The sequence below is a fragment of the Anolis sagrei genome, chromosome 1 (genome assembly GCF_037176765.1).
Source record: "Anolis sagrei isolate rAnoSag1 chromosome 1, rAnoSag1.mat, whole genome shotgun sequence".
NCBI lineage: Eukaryota > Metazoa > Chordata > Lepidosauria > Squamata > Dactyloidae > Anolis > Anolis sagrei.
In genome coordinates this window covers 194,993,159-195,020,022 of record NC_090021.1, presented here as the reverse complement: position 1 = coordinate 195,020,022, position 26,864 = coordinate 194,993,159, and the positions used below count along the sequence as shown (strand labels likewise).

At 39.1% G+C, this 26,864-nt stretch overlaps 1 protein-coding gene across 1 annotated transcript in view; it reads left to right on the top strand.

Moving 5' to 3' along the window:
- Positions 1 to 509: 509 nt before the first annotated feature.
- Positions 510 to 26,864, top strand: part of LOC132776711 (collagen alpha-1(XXVIII) chain-like) — a 54,028-nt gene continuing 27,673 nt past the window's right edge. Inside the window, 14 exon segments of the mRNA XM_067471723.1 lie at positions 510 to 706; positions 708 to 737; positions 2,965 to 3,127; positions 5,309 to 5,877; positions 9,997 to 10,017; positions 12,333 to 12,392; positions 15,248 to 15,301; positions 16,299 to 16,343; positions 17,949 to 17,975; positions 18,236 to 18,280; positions 20,574 to 20,618; positions 22,204 to 22,257; positions 25,808 to 25,876; positions 26,247 to 26,315. Coding sequence (XP_067327824.1) covers positions 524 to 706; positions 708 to 737; positions 2,965 to 3,127; positions 5,309 to 5,877; positions 9,997 to 10,017; positions 12,333 to 12,392; positions 15,248 to 15,301; positions 16,299 to 16,343; positions 17,949 to 17,975; positions 18,236 to 18,280; positions 20,574 to 20,618; positions 22,204 to 22,257; positions 25,808 to 25,876; positions 26,247 to 26,315 — 1,434 coding nt within the window. The 5' untranslated portion in view covers positions 510 to 523.

The following is a 26,864-nucleotide window of genomic DNA, read 5'->3' as shown; positions in this document are numbered from 1 at the left end:
GCTTAAGATGTGGATCAAGGGTGGAGAAGGTGCAGCCTGTGAATATGTGAGTTCTCTGAAACTGCCAGAGACCTGAGTCCCACCCCCACCCCATTTTTAAAAATGGATAAATACATACACACAAACACACAAAGTCCCACAAAAAGTTGGGTTTGCCCTCAGAAACTAATTTTTTCCATGGCTCCAATGTAAAGAAATCTGATCTAGACTGCCTTTTATGTTAACCTGAAGTACGGAATTAATCTTTTCTGCAAATAATGAATCCTAACTATTGAATGGATTTGGATACTCTAGATTTCTGCTCCCCTTGGGATCACATGTTTTACTTATGTTACAGACACACAGCCTTATCTAAGTTCTCTAAGGAAAAACTTCCCTGATAAGTTACAAAACGCTTTCATGCTGATGGCTTAAGAAATGGCCTTAGCTATATTACCACAATCACATTTACTTATCCCCAATAGGAACAGAACAAGAAATGTGCCTTAAGAGTGAATGTAAGTAATTGTTGGTGGGGATCCAGATGAGTGAGGGGAGTGGTCTGCTTTCTTTGTCTCACTTTCTTCTTTCTCATCTTCTTGTACGATTCCTTCTCTGAGTCCCACCCCTCCTCACTGTTAGAAAGAAGACCTATTTGCTGGTCATAATCATCCAGGACAGCAACATCAGGCAAGGATCTATTCTCTAGAAAACAGCATTTGTCCTTCACTGCATCCCCTGCATTTACCAAGACAGAGGTAAGCCTCTTTTCCTCTCCCTTTCCCCTCTGTCCCCATCTCTCACTCACTTTGTATATCAGCTGCACAAGAACTAAAACACCTTCTATTGACAGCATCAGTGTTCAAGAGGGAGTTAGATTCTTGTAGACTTTTCATTGTAACTCCTTTATCTCAAAGCTTTATGGCCTGGCATAGCTATGAAGAAGAGAAGCAAATTGTGGATATTGTTCCCCCATATAAAACAACTCTGCCTCCAGTTTAAATTACTTTCGTTCCCCAAGTGTCTAGCATTGCAAAGGGGGAGACATTGGAAATAGTTCACAACCCAAATTCTTACAGCTGATGTGTTCTAATTCTCCTGTAAACTTTCCTTGCTCCTTTTTCCTTGGGTGTCTAAATCATATTTCTAAATGCTTGACTGAAGTTTTAAGTCACTACCATGCTAGAATTTGAGGACTGAATGAAAATTTCAGAGGGGTGTGGGGTATCGTTCTTCTTTTGCCCTCTCTCCCTCCCCCTTTCCCTGCTGAAACCATGACACAGCCATCTGATGATGTTTAATGCTGTTAATGTTTTTCACGTGACTGGCATTGAAGTGATTAATATGGTACATAAAGAATGTGGCATTGAGCAAGGAAAAAAAGCTGGTTTTCTGCTGCCCTGGAGACTAGGACGTGGAACAATGGCTTCAAACTACAGGAAAGGAGATTCCACCTGAACATTAGGAAGAACTTCCTGACTGTGAGAGCTGTTCAGCAGTGGAACTCTCTGCCCCGGAGTGTGGTGGAGGCTCCTTCTTTGGAGGCTTTTAAACAGAGGCTGGATGGCCATCTGTTGGGGGTGCTTTGAATGCAATTTTCCTGCTTCTTAGCAGGGGGTTGGACTGGATGGCCCATGAGGTCTCTTTCAACTCTATGATTGTATGAGTCTAAGTAAGTAAATAAATAAATATTTATGACCCGCTCCATTGTTCTAATTGTGCTTACTAAAGCTTTATGACATTGACTTTTTTCATACATAACGCATGCCTTTTTAAACAGACACATTGCTTCAAATAAAATTATAGTGTAACTGCCTGATCTTTGCCTGTGGATGAATTTTATTTATTTATTTACTACATTTGTATACCTCCTTTCTCAGCCAGAGGTGACTCAAGGCAGTTCAAGGTCGGCAGCGATTTGATGCCATAACAATATCAGGGTACAGTTAAAACCAATTATAAAAACAATTAAAATGTAATATAAAAGAACAATAATATCTATAAAAACAAAAATGAATACATTTTGAGTTGGATTCAGCCCACTAGGTAAGAAATGACAGCTGCAGAGTTCTGCCCAAATGCTCCTAAGCCTAAACCTTGACTTCTTTATCACACAGTTTCACAAATTGCAAAGTTCAGGAAATTTGTGTGATATATAAAATATGGAACCAGCCCGTTATGTTATGGTAGTTAGGATGCAGGGGTAAGTGTTTAAATACTTGGTTGACTACAAAGTATGTATTTGGGGCAAATTTCTATCTTTCAGCCTATCTTGCAGAGCCATTGTAAATGGCTTTGGCCTAAACAATATTCCATTGTATCCAGTGCTGTCCTTCTACTGATAGAATAGACACTGCTGGGAGATCTAGTTTCCCTCCTTTTACAGTTGCACTTGCCAGGACCCCTTTCCAAATCTGCTGTGAAGGATTGCAGAGGTCTGCAGAGTGGAAGAAATATAAGGAAACCTTTGTGACTTGAGCATATTTAAACTCATGCAATACTAGATTCAAATTATTTTTATCTACTGTTTGATATTATGATGTGTAAAGTGCACCCAAACTTGGTGTTGTACTGCTATTCAGCTAACAATCAAACCCTATCTGCAAAGTTTCAATGCCTGCAAGAACAAGGGGTAAATCTAATGTACAAAAGGTGCTTTCAGCTCCTTAAAGAAAGGAAAGATATAAATTTGCCACATCTCCCACTGCTCTCTTTCTCCTGTTATGTCTCTTTCTTCTCAGTAAATACTATGAAAAATATTGCTGTATCTGCACACTGGTTTCAATGCAAGTGATAACTGCTAAGTCCAATTTCTTATGAAATATTGGATTCCATACTTAAATGCAGAAATGACAGAGGCCTGCTTTACAAAATATGCATGTGTAGATCTGCTACATTTATAAGTCTGGTCTGCATTTCATTCTATTTGTGCGTTAAACCAGCTTTTTGACATTGTTCTCTCTTGTGTTTTTTGGGAAAATAAAGCAAACCATGTTCTTCAGATTGTGGTGGTTTTTATTTCTAATGGACCACCATGTTTTTGTGGCACAAAACACCAATGAAGAAAAGAGAAGTGGAGTAAGGAAACAGAAACCAAAGACTTTCTTGTCAAATGCAGTAGAAAAATATCCAAGTTCAACTGACCAAGGTGACTATTTATATTTTTAACAGATTTCTTTAAAATTGTCTTTCCTGGGTCTGTAATTTATTTTAACCTGCAGGAATTCAGTGGCCTTAAAGCTGTTTAGTGTCTTAAGCATGATTATAGAAAAGAGCCATTGCCCGGTGGTAGAGTGCTTGCTTTTCACACAAAGGAACAAGATTGTTTTTTCAGGAGAGACTCCTCCCACAAACCTGAAAAATCAGTCGCAGAGTTTAAAAGTAATTCATTTCATAGCCCATTACAACACTTTTCCCGAGGTGAATATTCAACGTTGCAATCACACACAAAAAAAGTTCTTCAATAAGTTATTTTCTGTTTTATACTGTTGTAATTTTTGGGCCCCCTGATGGTGCAGCAGGTTAAATCACCGAGCTGCTGAATTTGCTGACTGAAAGGTTTGCAGTTCGAATCTGGGGAGCGGGGTGGGTCCTGCTGTTAGCCCCAGCTTCTGCCAACCTAGTAATTCAAAAACATGCAAATGTGAGCAAATCGATAGGTACTACTTCTATGGGAAGGTAACAGCGTTCCATTCAGTCATACTGGCCACATGACCAAAGGTGTTTATGGGCAATGCTGGCTCTTTGCCTTAGAAATGGAGATGAGCACCACTCCCCAGAGCCGGACACGACTAGACTTAATATCAAGGGGAAACCTTTACCTTAATGTTTCTGTTTGCACTTTTAACCCTTACAATTTAAGTAGAAAGCATTGTTCATTAAGCTATTGTGGGTGTACAGGTATACGTTAATTAATCCAATTTGTTACTTTGAAAAGTAACATCACTGTGTGTCCCCACCCCCATACAAAAATAATGAGTTACAGGTAACCACGTCATTTATAATTAGCTACTTTCAATTTCAATAGACAAGATTCTCCTGAATCATGGAAGAGAATCATGTGGCCATCCAAATTTTACTAGATTGCATCTCATATAACCCATTGCCTAGGCAATGGAATATTTGACACGTGTCCCAAGCACCAGAAACCTCAGCTCATTTTCAGTTTCACAAATGGCTTTCAGTATGACATGTGGGGCTATAGTTTGGAAAACACAAAACTTTGGATCCATAGAACACTTGTGCCTATACTGGACGCCTGATGAGAATGTTTATATATTACATATAAGTACACCCAAGATCTATTATTCTTGTTGACTTACAGCATTACACTCTCACAAATGAGAAGGTGCCATTATACTTATGTCCTGCTAGCGGGCTTCTCAGTAGGGATCTGCATGGCCGGTCTGAACAGGATGTTGGTCTAGATAGACCTTTGGTTTGATCTGCTATGAGTACCCCAACACTTTTTTTAACAAAGTTACACACAGTGCTATTGTTACATTATTGTGTTCACTTCCAATCAGCAGGCATCTGCCAGTGTAATGTGGACTTCCTTCATGTGCACAGACATTTGATTTTAAAATGCTTTTACTAAAATATACACGGAAGTCCCACATACCTTACAAAACTCTATAGCAGAGAACTCTAAGTATCTCACTACAACACACTGAATCAATCTACACCTTTTAGGATTCATCAGGCTGGAGCCATGACAATTAAAGGAGGATCAACCTTTTTGGATGGTGCAGATGCTCCTTTAGTGCCAGTTGTCAACATTTTTATTTGTCTAGATTCAACAGAATCTTGATCGGAATTCTCTATTTAGCTCCCTTCTCAAAATCTCCAGAACTTCTGTGTTTGAATGGAATAACAGTAGCACTTTGTCATAAGTACACAATTTGAGGCTGCAATTACATATTCCAGAGATGCAATTTGTGCTGTCTTCGCAGATGTTCCTGAGCTGTAACTCCCAGCAGCCCCAAGTAGCATAGAATTACCTCTGAGAAGACATGTATAGGATTGCACTGTACAGGTGGAAGTCAACTATTGATAACTCATTATAATACAATTGTGTTGTAATATTTTTCTCTTTAACTTTATCTAAAAATTCTTCATCATGTTCTTGCCTTTAAATTGGAGGACAATCTAATGTAGAATAACTGCTGAACAGCAAAAAGCCATTAGTGTGTAATGGCCAGAGGAGGGGCTATACTAGTGGTCCTTGGTATGGGCATAGGGGTGTTCCAAGCATCCCTGAAAGATGTTATAGAAGAGGATGAGTCATTGCTTCAGTGTTAAGCTGATGTTTTTTTCTATGTGATTCTAGATGAAGACTGTATTCTGGAAATGGCTTTCCTCCTGGACAGCTCAGAGAGTGCCAAGAATTTCAACCATGAACAGCAGAAAAAGTTTGTTTTGGAAACAGTGAATAGAATGAATGGACTGCAACTCAGCTCCAATCGCCATCTGAGCTGGAGGATTGCTCTGATTCAATATAGCAGCACTGTTCTCATAGAGCAAACATTCAAAGATTGGAAGGGCCCGGATGCTTTTAAGTCCCGTATTGCTCCCATAACCTACATTGGCCATGGCACCTACACCACTTATGCCATCACCAATCTCACACAGCTCTATATGACTGAAGGAACGCATGGTAGTGTTAAAGTAGCTATCCTTTTGACTGATGGTGTGGACCATCCAAGGAACCCTGATATTTTCTCAGCTACAGCTGATGCTAAGCATCAAGGTATTGTGTTCTTCACAGTGGGAATGACCAGAGTGGCTGAGGAGGTGGCCAACGCTGCCAAGCTCCGGCTCCTAGCCAGTGTTCCAGCATCCAGGTTTGTCTTCAATCTGCAGGAGACAGGAGTTGCGGAGAAAATTCTCAAAGAAATGGTAGGAACAACTATCTGGTCAGCCCTGCATATAAAGCATCTATATTGCACTTGTACTATGAAAGGTGTATAAAGGACAATTGGCACTAATGTGCTTTCCTTTTTAATTCTTTGTGGATGGAGGGGTTATAGTTTGAATGTTATCTAAGCTTTGGCATACCCTCCAACTGTCTTGATTTGGCAGGGACAGTCCCAATTAGTCCTCTGCCACCCTACATTTTCAAGTGCTAATGCCCTTAGCAGATTGGAGAACTGGGCCAAAACTAACAAGAAGAATTTCAACAGGGAGAAATGTATGGTGCTACACTTTGGCAGAAAAATGAAATTCATAGATATATATGAGGGTGACACTCACGTGAAAGCGATCTAAGAGTCTAACTACACCACAAACTGAACGTGAGTCAACAGTGTGATGAGGCAGATCAAAAAGCCAATGCAATTCTTGGCTGCATCAGTTGTATAGTTTCTAGATCAAGAAACACTGTGTCCAGTTCTGGGCACCGCAACTCTGGAAGGTTATCAATATGTTGGAATGTGTCTGGAGAAGGACAACCAAAATTATTTTAAAAATTTGGAAACCAAACCACTGGGTCTATTTAGTTTGGAGAAGAGAAGGTTAAGAAGGGGCATGTTTAAATATTTGAAATATTGTCATATTGAGAAGGAGCAATCTTATGTTCTGCTGCTCCAGAGTTAAGGCACAGAGCAGTGGATTGAAACCACTGGAAAACAGATTCAACCAAACTCTGGCCCCAACTACGCTGCCATATAATGCATTATAATGAATTGCATTATAATGGTTAGTGTAGAATAGATTCATATAATGCAGATTTAATTGCATTGAGTTGGATTATATGAGTCTACACTGCCATAGAATTCAGTTCAATTCATTTAATCTCCATTCTGAAACTGGATTATATGGCAGTGTAGATGGACCTCAGTGATGACCAATGTGAACAAGCCCTACATTCTGGCCAATGATAAAGCATAATGTGTTTAGTAGTTCAGCAAAGCTTTGACAACCACATCTCCCCCATACTAGTGCATTTTATCACCCACATCTTGGGTTTTCTTTTCTACCTGAAGGCCAGCTATCTACACTGAACACTGACAGTTTGATAATACAATATAGACAAGCCCTGGTAAATAAATTAAGAACATTTGGTTATATCCCCTTTAAACTTCTGCTGAAGTTTGCAAGCACAATCATGGCTCAGACATTTGTTGGACCCAGTACAAACTTGTAATAGTGCTTGCTCTTTCTACTTCCCACTCACAAAAGGCCACGTCTGTTTTGATCAGTGTCCCATAGTTCTTTGGGTTTCTTTGTCTATAGTTTTTACAGTCCTCACTGCCTGATTTGCTTTTATAGCCGGACATGGCAGTAGAGCATGTATGTCTATTAATTATGCATGAGTGAATGACAAAAGCCTTTTAGTCTCAGTCTCTTGTCCTGGGATCCACGTTCAGTTCTTCTGAACACTATGCAGGTCAGAGGTCTAACTCATCTATGCACATATCATCTAGGGGCTATAAATCTTGTTAGCAGGAGGATTGGCTCCTACTGTCCTGGGGATCTCTGTTTTTGCTATTGCTTTCCTCCTGTTTGGGCACAGAAAATGCCAGTAAGAGCTAAGAAATCCTGGAACGTTTAGTTCTTGAGGGAGTATATCCCTTCCTCACTCAATTAGGTGCCTTCCAGATGTGATGGATTATAGGTCCCATCAGATTTAGTCATGCTATCTATGGATTATGTGGCCTGTAGTCAAAAGCAAGCATATCAGGAAAGGTTATGCCTCCACAGGCTACATGTTCTAGTTATTTGTGCATGGTTTCTCTTTGTTCTCTCTCGATTTTTCTCCAGCTGTAGGAAAAGGTTGCTTCTTTCTACGATTTTATAATTTTATTCAATAAATAAGAATTTAAGGCCAGTTGTCAATGCCATATAGCAGTCCCGAAGGCCTTAGATGCATTCATTACCTTCTCCTACTCCAACCGTTTTCCACAAAGTTTTGAACTGAAGCTTTATCAGGTGACCTAAAGTATTGCCATAAATAATAGTGATGGCTTCTGGCCTCCCCCATGGTGCTGACACCATGTCCAGGTACATGCAGAAGGGTCCACCAAAAAAGGAGGTGGTCTGTGGATCAGTACTGGTTCCTAAGCCATTGGTTGCCAGTCCCTGGGGAGTTTCTAGAAAGGTAAAAAAGCACTAGTAGCCAATGGGCACAAATTCTATACCAGCCCCTGGCACACTGGGGGGAAAAATGATCATCTCCCTCTGCAGATAGACACCATATTATATTAGAGGGCACTTTACCCAGGACCCATATATGACTACACCACAAATCTGAAGCAAGCCTTTTGTTTTTACTGTCTTGTTGTCCTTCTTGAAAAGTGTGTTTCTCTTTTTAGCATTTTATATTTGGTAAGATACCAAAGTTTTTGGAATGTGTAGTGGTTATTCCAGGCAAGATGTTTATTGCTACTGTGCTTTCCATGTGGAAAATGTTTTGAATTTCCTTTTTTTGTCAAGGACCCAGGTCATCCACTTTTGTGACCCTAGTTTCTTATGACCTCATCAGATGGGGTACGTTTTGGTGGCATGCACCAGTTCATCTATACTTTTGCAACAGAGCCTGCCAGCTCCCATCCCACAATGTAGAACAACTTCTGGGCAGGGCTCTGTCACAAAAGGATAGACGAATTGGCACATGCCACCACTGCAGCAACACAGGGGGCTTCAATGTGGGAAAGCCAGGCAGTCAATACTTCCCCTCTTGTGATAGGGCGATAGGTAAGTTGGGCGATGTGGGGCGACAGTTTCCCCATGCCCCCTGAGGGACACCGCCGGATTCACCACAATGCGTGGCAATTCTGGCGGCCCATCTGATGAGGTCCTTCAAGTCTTTTCTAGTCTTTCTTTATTTGTGATTTCACAAGAATAATAGACCATAGAATAACCAGGGAGATTAAGGGAATACCCTCTCTGTTGTTTCACAAAAGATTTTTTTTCATTCGGGACACTTTAACTGTCTAACTGAAACTAAAATATATGCCAAGTGTCCGAAGTTGGCAGGGACAGTCCTAATTAATCCTTTCCTGTCCTGCTTTTTCAGCTGCTGTTTAAACGTCCCAGTTGGCTTAAGTCGATTTGTTCAACGTTTAATGTTTTGATATATTTATTAAGATAGCATTTCAAAACATTTGAAATACTATAAATGTGTATATATCTTAATAGTTATATTATTTTATTTTATTTGAATATGCTGTTAGCTTCTTTGGAAGAAAAGTGAGACACAAGCCAAAGAAATGAAACAACACCTCTTTTATACATTTCCTTATGCTGGCTTAGCACTACATACAGGTCAGCAAAATTGCAAACAATCACACCCACATACAATTCCCCACCTCATATATGGAGCATCAGTTGAGGAACCAGTTCAATGATCTTTCAGTGTGAAGTTAGGAGAGATTATGCTGCTGCCATTATTAATTCGTTCTTATCATGATCATTTGAAATACTAAATCCACATCCCTCTGCAATTGCTTTGGTTTTGGGACATCCAAATTATGTCTCTTCCTGCCCCACTACAGACTGAACTACTTCAGTGTTATGTTAGTTTTTAGAGAAATCCCAATATAATAATAGCTTGTGTCCTTGCCTGTCTGCCACTGCTGGGCGAAGTCTCAGGTTTATGTTTCTACAGTGTAAGCTGTTTAGATGGATTGGACTAGCATTTTTGATCAACCGTTTTGTAGAAGAAGAGATGCTTCTATCACACGTTTCTCCCACAAATGGACAAAATGTCTTGAAACAGGGAGCAAGGTCATGTTTGGCCCCACTTACAATGTCATATGATTCCTCCTGGTTCTGACACTGAACATAAGAGCTAATCATCAACACTACAATGAAGCAAACCACCTTATTGATTTATGCCAGTTATCTAGTTGAAGGTATCGCCATTTTGTCAATCAAAGTTGGCAATTGCATGGTATCACTAGTTGCAGGACTTCTTGTTGAAAACATCTTGTAACTGGCAAAGCATTGTGAGTTTTTTGCCTTAAAGTCTGCTTAATGTCTAGCTCTAATTTTGTTTCTGCTTATCTGTCTCCCCAGAAAGTTCTGGTAGAAGAAGGGGTAAGTCTTACTGTTGAGGTGGTGGAAGAATTTGTTTGCATGTAAAAGAATGCTTTCAAAATGAAAATTAAAGAATGAAATTGGAAAAGGGATTGTTATCTCATTTTATCAGGCAGTTATGCCATTTTAAAGGGTAGTGTTACCTTGAGTGAATGTGCAGGCATTACAAAATATTTAATTTCCCCTCTAAATAAATATTATGTTAATGTCATTTCAATGTTACAATATAAATAGAAAAATAAGAAAATGTCTTATTAAATGACAAAACATTTCTTCGATACAGCAATAAGGAAATATACACATGTTTGGTCTTTGATACATCTGCTTGTTGCAGTATTCTGAATACAGTATAACCCCCTCTCATATTTATGAGGGATATATTCCTGAACCTACCAAGGACACTGGAAACAATGGATAATAGCAAAGACTATAAAAATTGAGGCCCTAATAATGTCTGGATTTGCCTATCTGAAACTCTCACCCATTTATAATATCAGTATCCCTCCACAAAGCTCCTCTTGTGGGGAGATTTTAATGCTAGAATTAGGGAGCGTGTGAAACAAGTAGAAGGAAGTAACTTTGGACAGGTGGGTCAGGCTACACCTGCTGCCAGGGTTTCTCAATATATAATCAGAAACAAGTCAGGTCAGAGTTTCTCAGAGGTCTTCATTTGCAATGTCTCAATGGAACCCAGCATGACATAAGGCAGGGTGCCTATACCTATGTCTCCAATAGGGGAGCTACTACAATTGATTATATGGCAGTTTCTGCCAACTTGCACCCTGATATCCAAAAATTTACTAAAGCCTTCTCCCTAATCTACAAATTGTTAGAGACAGCAGCCTTCTCAAGCCTCCTCTATTTAATGTTTTGCCTGTTTATTTCCTGAAGTGTATGTCTTCTTTGGTTTGCAGTTTCCTTAGCTCTATGTACTTGAGGCAGTGGGAGGGGCTGTAGATCATGTGACTGTTTAGAATGCCCTTTTTAAAAGGATGATAGTTGAGTCTTAAGCCAGCTTGACTACAGAAGTCTTTTTGAGTACAGAAGTCTTTCTGAGTACAGAAGTCAGTGTAGGGAGTTAGAAAACTGTTGAGGCTTGAGTTTTCTTTGAAAGCAGACTGTTATGAAAGAGAACTGTACAGAGCAATATAGTTTTTGAAGAGACTGTTAAAGATTATAAATTAAAGATACACACTGAAACGTTTTAAAGTTTAACCTGATAAGAAATGTGCTTGTATATTTTAATACATGAAGTTATGAGTAAAGCAAACATGTTATTTTCAAAAGAAGTCTACTTGAATTTTTGCTTGCTGAGAACATCAAACAGAAACAAGATACAGAAACAAGATATTTATGTGCCCATTATTCAATAAACTAAAGGAACACTTCTGTAACTCTGCTACCCAATAGGTCATAATTCCTAATAGGTTATGATCCTAACAGGTCATAATCCGTTATACCAATACAAATTACAGGATTTTATAGAATATTGCTATGATAATAAAAGTGAAGCAATAATTATTCAGTATAAAAGAGCCCTCCATAGTTCCCAAGCTATGACAAATAAAAGTATATTTTTTAAAATCCCAAAATATAAATAAGAACATAAAATATATATCAGGAACCAAAACTGGATCCATCATATATCTCATCTTGGACAGTATAACTTAACTGACAATCAGAAGTTTTCAAGCCCCTCGCACCCGATAGACTTGCACTGCAACTCACAAGCATATTGTGGTCATTAAGGTGCGTCTAGGGCCTAAATACCCTAAAGGCACCAGATCCTGACAGATCTTGGAGAACAAGTAGGATCAGCTCTGGTTTGTACTTGGATGGGAGGACACCAACGAATACCAGAGGCTCTAGGCTGTATTTCAGAGGAAGGAAACTGCAAAACCACCTTTGAGTATTCCTTGCCTAAGAAAACCTTGTGAAATTCATGGGGTCATCATGAGTCAACAGGCATCTTGAAGCCTCCCACCCAAGTAACATATTGCCATTTCAAGCTTCACACAAATAGACTTCCTCATAAGGAAAATGAATGTTTGAGTGCAGTATTTGTACATTCCTGGGTTCAATAGAAAGAAAGATATGAAATTGTGTACCAAATTCTAAATATAAGCAGGTGAACATTTAGTGAAAAAGGAGATATAGATATAGATAGATGTTTATATATATATATAATATAGCTGTTTCTGAATGCTGTTTAAAACTTACATCTTTAGTACTTTTAATTAAGTGATATAGGTCTGTTAGCTAGACAATTCAGCTCCAACTGGTCATTAATATGTGTCATTCATTTTTGTTCAAAGTGTCCCCAGCCTCCAATATGTAACTGTGAAAAAGGAGAAAGGGGTCTTCCTGGCCCTGCTGTAAGTAGCATTCTTTTCCATTAACTTTCTTCTTATGCTTAATGATAATTGTAAATAGGGTTTGATTTGGGTGGTTAATGCCTCATTCATGAAATGATCCTTTGGAAGCAATAGCTGTATATTCCAGCAAGGCTGACACATATACCAGAACTTGGAAAAATTATCCTTTGGGGCTGAAATTCCCCCTAGACATCATGATCACTGGCCAATCTGATTGCTGGATTCTGGAAACATGAATTTTAAAAAGTAGCTTTTTTGAGTTCTAAGTCATTCTTTATCTTCATTGAATGAAGGATGAATGCTAAGTATACATCAGGTTTCACTACGTTTTAATACATGCATATACATTGGGCTGGAGAGCCAGGTTAGTGTAGTGATTTGAGTATTGGTTTATGACCACAGAACAGAGTTTGAATCTGGCTTGCTGTGAATTTTTCGGCCTGTATGGCCATGTTCCAGAAGCATTCTCTCCTGACGTTTCACCCACATCTATAGCAGGCATCCTCAGAGGTCAAGGGGTCTGTTGGAAAAGAAGTAAGTGAAGTTTATATATCTGTGGAAGGTCCAGGGTGGGAGAAAGGACCTCCCAACAAAGGATCCCCCAAGGCAGCAACCAGCCAGGCTTTGAAACTCCAAGGTGAATATAGCAATTTGAAATGAAACCTCAGGATAGAGTGCTTCTGGAATATGGCCATACAACCTGGAAAACCCACAGCAACCCATTGATTCCAGCCATGAAAGCTCTCAACAACACAGACTTTGAATCCTCACTCGAGCATGGAAACCCATGGATGACCTTGGCCAAGTCACGTGCTCTCAGCCAAAGAAAAGGCCTCTCTCTGAATAAATCTTGCCAAGAAAACCTTTTTGATAAAAGTTGAAATGGCGTCTCATGTCACAATGCTGCTCCCAAGAAGTCAAATGAACACTTCCAATTGTGTATGTACCAGCTAAAACTGCACTTCTCATCTTCATTTACTCCAGCAAAGGCCACAAGAAACACTTTCATGGCCAGAGTAAAAACTAGTGACCATTTCCTGTATCTTTAATGGTTGCATAGAAAAGGGAATTTTGGCAGGTGATGCTTATTAACCTGGTTGCAGGAACTGTCTTCAGTTCTCAGTCTGACAACCCTATTTACACAAAAACTTTTGAAAGCATTTAAAAACAATATCAAGACTTTAAAAAAAACCTGAAAAACATGGTATAGTCTTGTATTGCTTACTTGGAAGTAAGCTTCAGTGAAAGTAGTGCGACTAACCGCTGAGTGAACATATGTGAGATTGTGCTGTAACTCTTTCGTTTTAAAAGCTTCTGATTTCAAAATAAAACAAAATATCCTAACATGTTCCTTCCTGCCTTTCTTGCTTCAGAACATATCCATGGTGGGTTTTGACAAGAGTTGTTAAAGGAATCTTAGGTATTAGACAAGTTATTTGATCACCTGGTGAGATTATGATCTGGTCACCAGTATTTCAGTTTGTTTGTTTTAATTGTTCAATAATATTAACGTGGTTTTAAAGTTAGTTTCTTTTAAGGAAATTTTGGGTGGTACATCTCTTGTTATATAGAGCATAAGAAATACTTCATTAAACATCTCAGTCCATGCATTCACTGCTGAAAAGTAACAAAAATAAGCAAAATTGTGTTGGAAAATTAACAATAATAAATTTGTTATTATAAACTAGAAGGAAAGAGGTAAGGAAGGAAAAAAGACCAAAATCCTGTTGAGCAGTTACAAATGCATAACCTAGAGTTATTTGCTCATTGCTATTCACAACTGCTAAATAGCCCCCAATTTATGGACCACATAAAGACTGTGAAAGTTCTCCAAACTTCACTTATTGGGAAGCAGCTGCTGTGTGATCTGTTACCCTATGGATTGGGAAACAATTAGCTAAACCCACCACTTGCACAAGTGTTTTCCAGTGCAAGGGTGAATTACAACAGGGATCCTGGTTCTGCTTATCCTACTGGATATTGCTTACACAACAGACAGACCTCAGTCAATAGCAACTGCTTTTTCCCAGTAAGTGGGGATTGGGGTGGGATAAGGGTGCAATTAATTGCATAGCACTCTAACTACATATCCGTAAGACCATAAGGGCTTTAGCACAGCTGGTTAATCACCAGCAGCAATAGGTCACACCAATTTAAAGGTTGGCAGTTTGAAGCCCGGGTCGGGGTGAGCACCTGACCTTCAGTACAGCTCACTGTTCACCTAAGCAGTTCGAAAACAGCTGTGAACTGTAAGGAGAGGAATTAGGCACTGTTTAAGCGGGGAGGTATTTTAAAGCAGCATAAAAAGGAAGTACCAGAAAATGCTGGTGATAAAGGAAAGAGGAAGTCTGTAATCAAGGACTCTTTGTCATAGAGGATGGAGTGACAGCACCCCCTGCAGTCGGAATCAAGCACAACCTCCAGGACGCCAAATTTGGGAAAAATGCTGACACATACCTCTATCTTTTGTCTGTCTTGTCTGTTCAACGGCATTGAATGTTTGCCTTGTATATGTTCTGTGATGTGCCGTGAGTCCCCTTCAGAGTGAGAAGGGTGGAATATAAATGCTGCAAATAAATAAATAAATAAAAGAATTCCAGCTACTGTAAGTATTAGTTTGCATGACAAATCTGATTCAAGCAAGACCCATTTTAAACTTCAGCTATGGATATAAATCTTTACAATTTGAGTAATTTCTTCCTACCTGTTTAATCATTTTCTTAACAACAAAAACAACAAAAAATAAAGCTAAATCAATATGAAGCAACAAAAGTATAACAACAATATGCAGCTTGTCGAGGAAGTTTGAAGATGAGGCCTTGTGTTGATGTTCCACTGTTTTCTTCTTCTTTCAGGGTAAAAAGGGCCGTCCTGGTGATGATGGAGCTTCTGGGCCAAAAGGAGTAAAGGTATCTTTGCATTTGCAGTATAATTAAAATGTATATAAATTAATAGTACTCATGAGGTCTGTTCAGATCTGCATAACTTGCTCTTCTTTCTTCACCATGGGAACAGTGGTGTGTGTGTTCTCAGTTTCCTCCTCTATCAGACTTTTGCAGAGAAAATTGTGATGTGACTGAAAAGTAAAGGATGCTGTTCATGTGGAGGATTCTTCATTTTTCCAGACTTTTTCTTCATGGGGAGAAAAACCATGTGAACAGTAGCTTCTGTTCAGTAGATACATTGCTTTCTATGCAAGGAAAGAAAAAGGTGAGAAAAAGCTTACTATGTTGAAGAAAGCATGGTAAGCAATTTCTGAATGGTTGTATACAGAAGGACAGATACTGAAATAAAAATCTGTTCCACCACTACATGGCGAAGTTTAGAACTGAAGATGTATGAACCATTTCAAGATTAAATTGCAATGCATATTTAAAACTTAAATGCATGTTTGAAAGGAGGACTGGGCTGAATGTTTTGTCCATTATTGTATTTGAAAATACGGTTCAATATGAAGATAATGAAACATAGTATAGTATTTAACCAACTTCATGGTTTCAGCCCCTGGTGGCACAGTGGGTTAAACCCTTGTGCTGGCAGGACTGAAGACCAACAGGTCGCAGTTCGAATCCAGGAAGAGTGCGGATAAGCTCCATCTGTCAGCTCCAGCTCCCCATGCAGGGACATGAGAGAAGCCTCCCACAATGATGGTAAAACATCAAAAACATCTGGGCGTCCCCTGGGCAACATCCTTGCAGATGGCCAATACTCTCACATCAGAAGTGACTTGCAGTTTCTCAAGTCGCTCCTGACACACAAAAGCATTGTAATATGAAATAATAATAATAATAATAATAATAATAATAACAGTCCTAGACGCTTGGGAAGTGTTTGACTTGTGATTTTGTGATACGAAATCCAGCATATAAATCTTGTTAATAATAATAAATATCCTGTTATTTCTAGGGAGAATCAGGTCTTAATGGAATTCCAGGAAGAGATGGAATTGAGGTAAAACATTGTAGGTTCTGTGAACCATTTGCTCTGAAATAAATGGATGCCTTTCTAGGTTCTATAAATGTACACACTTGCACACATTATGATAAATCCAATTTATGCCATTCCCTTGTGTATGCCTTCAGGTTGGTCACCTGTTGAATTTCGGGCGTCCCGTGATTTTCATAGGGTTTGTTGTTCTTATGTGTCTTCAAGTCAATTTTCTGAGGCTAAGGGTGTATGTCTTTCTCAAGGTCAGCCTGTGAGTTTTACAGATGTGGGCAACTGGAGCAGATCTAAGGACCAACTTCCTATATTGGAACCCTTTAGGGGCCAAACAGACTACCAAAATCCCTAAACAATCCCAAAATGGATTGGAGGTCTATCTCATTTTATGAAAAATAAGAGGAGAACAGTAGCGAGATGAAAAGGGGTGAAAAGGGGATTGATGGAGGGATCCCACATACCCATGTTAGCATTTTGAGACATTGGATATCTGAAATAGGTGCTGAGTCATTATTGCAATAACTCGTGTCTGCAATAGCTGTTGGGTCAAGCAGCTGTAACTTCCATTCACCTAAATGGTACAATGTTCCTAGCTTTGTGAAGATGGGTCGTGATCCAGGTCTGGCCTGACATCAGACATGGTTCAATGCTGGCACCCAGTAGACATTAACACAATAGTGACTGGTAGCTACCATGTCAGTGTTCTGCTGAGTCCAGTCTGGTTTGTAAAATTAACTTTGGAGGAGCCATCCAAGGTGCTGAACTCCTCTAAAAACAGTTTTCAGTGCTGTGGACAGTAACTGAAAACTCTGAAGTAAACACTACTACATCATGGAAGCAATCAGTTGTTATCACATTTGCAGTGTCAACCTTAGAAGTTTTCCCAGCTGAAGCAGAAATTTATAAAATGCACACTACTTGTTCCTTGGGTGCTCTAAAAATGTCTCACAAGAATGAAAGGGGGCAGATAAGAGTTTTGTGTTTATAGTACTACTGAACCTGAAACAGAGGCTACTGCGCTGCTTCAACTCCCTGTTGTATTGTTGTTGTGTGCCTTCAAGTTGTTTCCAAGTTATAGCAACCCTAGGGTGAGTTTATCATGGGGTTTTATTGACAAAATTATTTCAGAGGGGGTTTGCCTTTCCTTCCTCTGAGGGTGAGAGAGCATGCCTTGTCCAAGGTCACCCAGTGAGTTTTCATAGTTGAGTGGGGATTCAAACCTTGGTCTCCTGAGTCATAATCCAATGTTCAAACCACTACACTAAACTGGCATTCCTTCTGCTCCCTACCAAATGCAAGGCAAACAGTCAACAACAATAACAACATTTTATTATGGTCCATAGAACCTTATTGCACTGTAGGTGTACAAGGTATGCAGGTAATGCTTTAACAGAAAACAGTCATTAGAGAGTCAACTCAAGGTCTGGTTCTATTAACCAATTCCAATTTTCAGAAAAGCATTCCATTCCACATTAATAGATAGGTTTTCTTTCCTTAGTGTCCTAAATATCCCAGTTTTTTTAATGTCAGAAGCAACTTGAGAAATATCCTAGTTAAGCAGTGCCAATACTAATTTTCTCAATATGTATCTTATGTCTTTTTTTTTCCATTAAGGGAAAGTCTGGCTACAAGGGAGAAAAGGTATGGGTATTTTAAAAATTATTTTAGTCATCTTGGATCAACTGTTTGTTGCATGTCAATGACTGAGATAACCATATTATTTATAGGATTTAAGAACAAAAACATCACATCTGAAATACATTTACACAATAGAATATAATGAGAATGTTAGGAGAATGGTTGTGAATAAGAAAACATTGAAGAAATCACTACAAAATATTTTAATACATTGAAATAATGTTAGTGGTGTGTTGCACTAATTTACATTTTTTAACTCTAAGGGTGAAAGAGGTGAATGCGGAACTCCAGGAATAAAAGGTGACAGAGTAAGTAGCAATATTAGTGTTAACGTGAAAGAAGATCATGTAGGGGGTTGTCTATTCATTCTGAAATTGCATTCCTCATTGAACTATTCCTATAATGATGTTGTAATTATGAGTAGTGCAGTGAAACTTTTAAAGTTCAATTAATTTAATGATGATTAATTTAAAAATTGTCAATACAGTTCTAGTAACTATACCATTAAAGATATGGATCAAGACAACTAACCACTTCTGGCATCTCTGCCAGAAGCCATTTACCACATGATGAATAGGTCGAGAGCCTAATCTAGCCATTTGCCAGCTCATGCTTAGGGTTACATCTGAAGATGGGTGATGATTGTACATCATCATCATCATCTTTAATTACTTATTAATCACCCTCCATCCGAGATGCTCCAGGCGATTTACATAGCAGAAATTATACAGGATAAAACACATACATACAAATATTAAAATTAACATGGGTCAAATGCTCTAGTAAAAAGCCAGGTCTTAAGTGCTAGGATAAAATGCCCTAAGTCACGCATGGCTCTCAAATAGGGAGGCAAGGAATTCCATAAGGAAGGGGCAGAAATAGAAAAGGCTTTCCAAGTGCACTTCCCTAGGACCCGGCATATAGAGCAAATCACGTTGGGATGGTCGTGGCGACCTCCGATGATGGTAGAAATCTCTACAGTCCCCTCTCCTGTATTCACTTGAACATGGATATGGAGTTCCATGAGCAAGAACTTGGTGTTATCAGGATTTTCAATTACATTAGTTCTGAAATTATGTTCAACTGGACTCAGGTAGAGACGTATAGAGACATTCTTGTATAAGGCCTTCATCCTCAATACCTGATAGTGGTGATTGGGGGCTTTCTCATCAGCTTTCTCTGGATTTTAATATAATATTTAAAGAAGTTCTCCAAGGTGCTGAACTCTGTCTCTGTCTTCAACATCTTGGAGATCATACAGCTTAATTAGACATGTAAAATAATCACAGAATGTCTTAAACCTACATCTGTTAATAGAATCTATAAGATAGCTGGCATCCCCCCCCCCCCAGATGTGTGACAGGAAGTTGCTGCCAATTGTGAGATAAATAAGGTTGAACTTTGTGAAAGCCATCTACTGTATGGCTAGCAGCCTCCTCCCAGTAGACTAAAATCAAGGAAAAGTTTCAGGAGAACCACCACTCCTCTAAATGTTCCTCCAGCAATAGCAAGAATATCCCTGTGGGCAGCAAAATCAAGCAATTTCAACTGGATGGCCCCACACAAGGGTCTTCCTCCAGGGTCAAACCAAGAATGGTCAATCTCTAAGTCCCTCAACAGACTCAGAGATGGAGTGGGCAGTTCAAGAGACATCCTGACAAAATGGCACTACCTAGAAGAATCCTCCACCATGTGTGACTGTGGAGCAGAACAAACAACTCAGCATCTGTGTTCTTGCCCACAATGCCCTGCCTCATGTACAGAGGAAGAATTGTTTAAAGCTACAGACAATGCAGTCGCTGTTGCCCATTTTTGGTCTAAAACTATCTAGCAGCTTGTGATCCCTTTATTTTATCAGATTTAAATAAACTATTTTATCAGTTTTAGAAAAACGGTTTTATGCAATGCTTTTGACACAAAATAAGAAATACAGCTTTACCCAATTAAGACTTCAGGATCAAACCACCTCCAATACAACAGGACTAACTTGGAAACATATATTATTATTAAAAAAATAAATTCATCTCCTTATACCTGCCTCCCACTCCAAATACTGTAAGGACACACTCAAATAGACCAGAAGAAGTTGTAGATAATGCCTACATCCCTATAAATAAAAATCTAGGCATCTAGAGAAGACAATTATGCTGAGGAAAGTGGAAGGGAAAAGGAAGAGGGGCCGACCAAGGGCAAGATGGATGGATGGCATCCTTGAAGTGACTGGACTGACCTTGAAGGAGCTGGGGGTGGTGACGGCTGACAGGGAGTTCTGGCGTGGGCTGGTCCATGAGGTCACGAAGAGTCGGAGACGACTGAACGAAAGAACAACAACAAAGGCACCTCAACCAAGTACGCCCTGGTTGCCACATGCCACTTGTGATCATTGGGCAAACATAATGAAGAAAGGTATATCTGCTTAGTTTTGAGTAGCCTTGTGGTAGGATGTGTGCAGGTGACACAATCATATTAACTCCATTTAAAACATCTTATTTTTATAGCTGTTTTAATAGCTTTTGATATATTTTGTCTAGTTTGTGCTTTATAGCTGTTGACTTGTTCTATATATGTGGTCCAGGTATAATTTATCTTCTTCTTATTTAGGGTCCAGAAGGTCCGGGTGGACCAAGAGGTCTCCGAGGTTTGCAGGTGACAACCAGACAGTGGCACTGAATTGCTTTCAGATTATGCTATCTGCCATTTTTCTTTCTGAAACTCCAATTTTACTCAAATTGCTATTAACTTCCTGTCACCAATACAAGCCTATGTTGTGGGTGGAAAGGGTATCTATCATGTTTCATTCTCAGATCAAAAGCAAGTTTCCCAACAGTTAAGAAAACCTATCAGGAAAAAAAAAGATTTTTGCACGTTTTTATCTCAGTATTAAGATGACCCAATATGTTATAGAGAACCAATTAAGCAATTTCAAGGGTGAAATGTGTCACTTCCAGGTTTGAACTTGGAAATGAGATTTGGGATCAGCAAATTATAGGGTAGGAAGCTAGCTACTGTGCGCTGTGATATATAAAGGGATTTTAATCAGTAAAATAACCAATTCCCTTTGTCCTCTCCTTTCAGTCACTATAGAACAAATATCAATGCACGTGTTGACAAAATATTTATTTATATTTATTTACAGTATTTATATTCTGCCCTTCTCACCCCAAAGGGGCCTCAGCAAACATTCAATGCCAATTATAAAATGACGAGACAGACAACAGATAGAGGTTTTTATATAGGCTTTCCCCATCTTTCGGTAACTTTGGAGGCTGTGCTCAGTTCCAGCCGCGGTGGGGTTCCGTTACTCCATCCCCTTGCAAAAGAGCTTTCTTTGTTCGTAAACTGTACTCCTTTTTCTGATCGAAATGCTGTGTCTAAAATACCTCCCCACTTAATGCAGTTCCTGTTCATCTCCTCACATTGCCATTTTCGATCCGCTAGGTGGGCAGGGAGCTGGGCTGAAGGTCAGGAGCTCACCCTGACCCGGCTTTGAACTCTCAACCTTTTGGTTAGCTAAATTTACTACAGCTGCATCTGGTGATTAACCTACTGTGCCCTAGCTTAGAAACATAAATTGAAGTCAATGTAGTAAAAAAAATGTTTTAGTTATTTCCCTAACATGAGCAAGTTATCTTAATTTCTATCGTAAACAAATAAGTTTGATTTTAGTGTGGAAAGTACTACTATTTGATGTTATCGCAATCAAACCCTCTGCAGCTGAGTAGAATGTGAACCTACACAACTCCAGCAAGATTTGGTGCTGATCTTCATAGATGTTGCTTTTAGAGTTCTTAGCCATCCATGTTCATCCAAGCCAATGGCAACAATCCATCAGTATCAAGAAAAGAATAAGTTCCTTGACCCAGCCAGTACTTTCAAAACTGTTGGCATCTATGAACAGCCATTTCTTGGACAACACAAATTCCTTATTGTTCTATAGACCAGGAAAACAGGTTCAGAAAATTTTGGTTAGATAGATGAAGGTAGGTAATGCTTCCTTGGGAATGCAACAAGTCTTCATGTTTATAGCCAAAGAACATTATTTATTATTTATTTATTTATTTCAGAGTTTTGTATACCGAGCTTCTCAACCTCGTCGAGGGACTCAGCCCGGTTTACAGCCATAACATGTTTTCTTGACCACTGAATATATACTGTTTTGTGTGGCTATAGTACTAAAGTAGTCATAACCTTGTCTATCCAGGCATCTTCACCTTATATTCTGTTTTAACAGGGTCCCCAAGGTCTGCCTGGAGATCAAGGGCCTGAAGGAGTGCAGGGATCAAAGGTAGAATTCCTAAAGTTAATATTGTTTCTCAACATTATCAGACCTTACAGATACATATGTAACTTTTCCCAGATGCTTGATTTCCCCTCATGTTGTTTGACTCACAGTGTCTGGAATAAAATGCTCCTAGAAAAAAAGACAAAGCCACAACAGAAGTTCCTCACATCTAAAAAAGATAAATTGATGAATTTAGCCTTTTATATATTAATTAGAAGTTATGGGCAGCTTCTGGGGTGCTTAAGAAGCACAGAGATGCTTTTGAAAAATAACAAGATCGAAATAGCACTATGATGCCCTCTCCTGATTATTTAATAAGCGTGTGCAATTTAAGAAAAAAGTTATATATTTAGACAAGTATATAAAGTTCTATAGATATTTCTGTGTGCATGTATTCTGCCATAACTGCTAGTGCTAATCTTGGTAGAGCACAAATCAAATTTTTAAAATATAAAATATTATATTTAGTTGTAGCAAATGTAGATATACTATAACATATTGATATCTGTTGGGATGCATGTATTGATGAAAATACTAGTATTTAAATCATTCCTACGCTGGGAGTTCTAGACATCTTAGTTATATTGAAGCTGATGTACCAAGGTTGCATGAAAAATCACTCAGTGGATCATTAAAGAACAAAATCAATTATTTTGTTAATACTTAAGAGTGAGGTGCAATATCAAAAAATTAAAACAGAACTTCCATGACATTCCACATCAGAAAAATTCCCTTCAAGGCACTTTGGCCCGATTATGTTCTTATACAGCTTTAAGCTTCAGGGAACCGTTAAAGTGCAACTCATAAATAACATCTTTACATGACACTTGGATTTCTTCTCAAATGTGGGAGAAAACTATTTTACTCCAGGCCATCTCTTCTGACAACAACAAGAGATGTACAGCAGACTTGATTCAGACTTTTTATTTGATGTTATTATTAAAACTCTATGCTAAGATCTATGTGGAATTCAATTCTCATAGCAATTCAACAACCGCTTTCTGGCCAAAACATTATGTTTGGGTGCTGATCTCAGCATGAGGGACTGTTTGCTAAATCTACTCCATTATCAAGCAAAATTGGCTGCATGAATTACCATAAGGAAAATTCTTGAATTTACATTTGGTTCCCAGTTAATATCATGGTGACATAGTGTGTCATGAGACCTATTCAGGTAATAATAATAATATTAATAACACTTTATTGATATTCCGCCCTTCTCACCCCGAAGGGGATTCAGGGCGGATCACAGTATGGCAAACATTCAATGCCGTTTTGTATAGACAATACACAGACATACAGAACAGAAAGGAGGAGTGTTGTTTTGACTCAGTGCCCAGCTGTTATGGTACCATGGAAGGTTGGGGTCGAGTCCGGACACAGGGGGTGCTGTCACTCCATCCTCTATGACAAAGAGCCGTCAGGACTTCCTCCTTCCTTTTGGTCACCCAGCATTTTCTGATCTTCTTTCTTTATAGCATCATAAAACACCTCCCCTGCTTTTAGTGGTTCCTAATTTCTCTAATTAAAGCTAAAGCTGTTTTCAAACTGCTTAGATAAACAGTGAGCAGAGCTGACAGTTGGCAGTTCACACCGACCCAGGACTTTGAACTTGCTACCTTTCGGTTGATAGGTCTTATAGTTGCTGGTAATTTACCAGCCATGCTAAACCTCTGGCAGGTTCTTGTATCCTTAAGTTCCAGTATGATAGGAGGAGGAGGGGAGGAGGAGGAGGATTAGGAGGGGAGGGGATGAAGAGGTGGATTAAGAAGAGGAGGAGAAACAGGATAAGAGAAGACATAGGTAGATTTGCCCTTCTGAAAGATTTAATTTTCACCTGAATGATATCCCTACATTTACTTCTGACCATTCCACTGCATCCAGTTATGATGCCATGATTCCATTTCAACTGCCGTGATGCCATCCTAATGAATCCTGGGATTTACAGTTTAAGGAATGGCATTTAGAATTGTTAGCCAAATAAATCCCCCTGGTACCTCTGATTGAACTTCACATCCCAGAATTTCGTAAGATGGAAATTATGTCAGTCAAAGTGCAGTTGTGATGTGAAAACGCGCTTTCTCCCAGGCCAAATCTGGCATTTTTGCTGAGCCAGGAAGTGCATTGCAAAAGTATGAAAGCAACACACACATACACAAAAACAAAAATAAAGCAGAACAAAAATACAAATTCTGGAGTTAATAAAGCTTTAATAATAAAATTTTATCTGTATTCCATTCTATCTCCCCAAAGGAGATAGAGGTAAACATTTAATTGTCGGAAAGAAACCATACAAACAATTACAACAAAATAAACACATTCGACAATATAGTAAAGGTAAAGTTTTTCCCCTGACATGAAGTCCAGTCGTGTCCAACTCTGGAGGTCGGTGCTCATCTCCATTTCTAAGCTGACGAGCTGGCGTTGTCCATAGACACCTCCAAGGTCATCTGGCCGGCATGACTACATGGAGTGCCCCACCTAATTAAACTTAAGAAACAAAGTAACAACAGCTGAAAACATCATAAAATACAACAATTTCTACTAAAATATACTAAAGATAAAAACATTAAAATCCATTTCATTATAGCTCCATCAGGTAGAGATTCAGCAAAACTAATGGCCAGGGTTACAGCTAGTCACGTCCAATTATAAAGGGCTGGGCAAGGGCTAGTGCAAACAGCAAGTCAAAGTAGCTAAAATGCAGGACAGAGTGCTACCTGGTTAACTGGAAACTGGGTCTGGGGACTAATCGTTCTGGAAAACTTGTTGGAACATCCAGGTTTTCTAATCCCGCAATGAACAGAAGATGAATGGTTTGGTTGGTTCGTTTGAAAAAAATAGATTTCAAAATCCTCATATACAGTAAAGAAGCACAAAAGGGGAAATGCACTTATCCCTATTAACTCTCTATGGTCTATTTATTTATTTCATGTTTGTATGTATCGCTCACAAAGATATGCACAGTTAAAGCAATTGTACTCCCCATAGTAGCATACGGATTTGAGAGCTGGACCATAAGGAAGGCTGAGCGAATTAAGATAGATGCTTTTGAACTGTGGTGCTGGAGGAAAGTTCTGAGAGTGCCTTGGACCGTCAGAAGATCCAACCAGTCCATACTTCAGGGAATAAAGTCTGACTGCTTACTGGAGGGAAGGATAGTAGAGGCAAAGATGAAGTATTTTGGCCACATCATGAGAAGAAAGGAAAGCTCAGAGAAGACAATGATGCTGGGGAAAATGGAAGGGAAAAGGAAGAGGGGCCGACCAAGGGCAAGATGGATGGATGGCATCCTTGAAGTGACTGGCTTGACCTTGAAGGAGCTGGAGGTGGTGACGGCTGACAGGGAGCTCTGGCGTGGGCTGGTCCATGAGGTCACGAAGAGTCGGAAGCGACTGAATGAATAAACAACAACGTATTGCCCATTCCTATTGCATATTTTAATTTCTAGCTACCAGAGAATCTTCCAGGGCTGCAATGAATATAACAGTATTATCATTTACATTGCAAATATGTCAAGTTTGAAGCTATTTCTTCTGGGGTTGTTTGACAGGGTGAAAGAGGCCTGCCTGGTCCTCCTGGATTGACTGGAGAAACTGGAATAGGATTGCCTGGCCCAAAGGTAAGGATGCCAATCATATAGCCTGCTGTATAAAGAACTAGAAAGGCCTGCCGCTGAAATAATATACAACCGGAAAAAAAGTGTAAGCAAGAATAAATGATGTCTTTGTAATACCTGAAAGGTATTCTGGATACAGTTCAAACACTTTCATACTAGGGATGGTTTTTGGGAGGGGGGTTGCAACTCTCAGTAGTCCAGCGGTGATAAATTTTGATGTATATATGTGAAAAGAAAGAGTTAGTTGGGATGAGACTTGTTTTGCTTCCTTCTAGTGTTTGCAAGAGCATTGTATCAATTCAGACAACACTTCCTCTTTTCAGTGTTTGCATTGCAGTCAAAACTAAACATACCATACCACCCACTTTTTTAGGGTGACATTGGTTTGACAGGAAGACCAGGTCCTGTTGGTCCACCAGGAGTTGGAGAACCAGGTTTACCGGTATGTATTGCACATGAAGAGAAGAGAAATTCCCCTTTATTAATCCCTGAAGGTGCATCTGCACTATACATTAATGCAGTTTGATACAACTTTAATTGTCATGGCTCAATGCTAGGACATCTTGAGAGTTGTAGTTGAATTGTTGCAACCACTGTGAACCGCCCTGAGTCCCCTTCGGGGTTGAGAAGGGCGGTATACAAAAAAAAAAATGCAGGTCAATCTATATAAATACAAATGTAATGTTTGTTTGTGGGCTTAACATAATTCAAAAACCACTGGACGAATTGACACCAAATTTGGACACAATGCAACTATCAGGCCAATGAGTGACCATCACTCATAAAAACACTGTAAAACACAACAGAAGAAACTTTAAAAGCCAAAAAAAATTACAACACATGCGCAAAACCACACACACACACACATATATATATACTCAAACCCACATATACACAAAATATACACACACATGTACACACACAAAAACACATATACATAGACTGGACCATGGCAGGGGACGGCTAGTAATAAATAAATAAATAGTTTTCT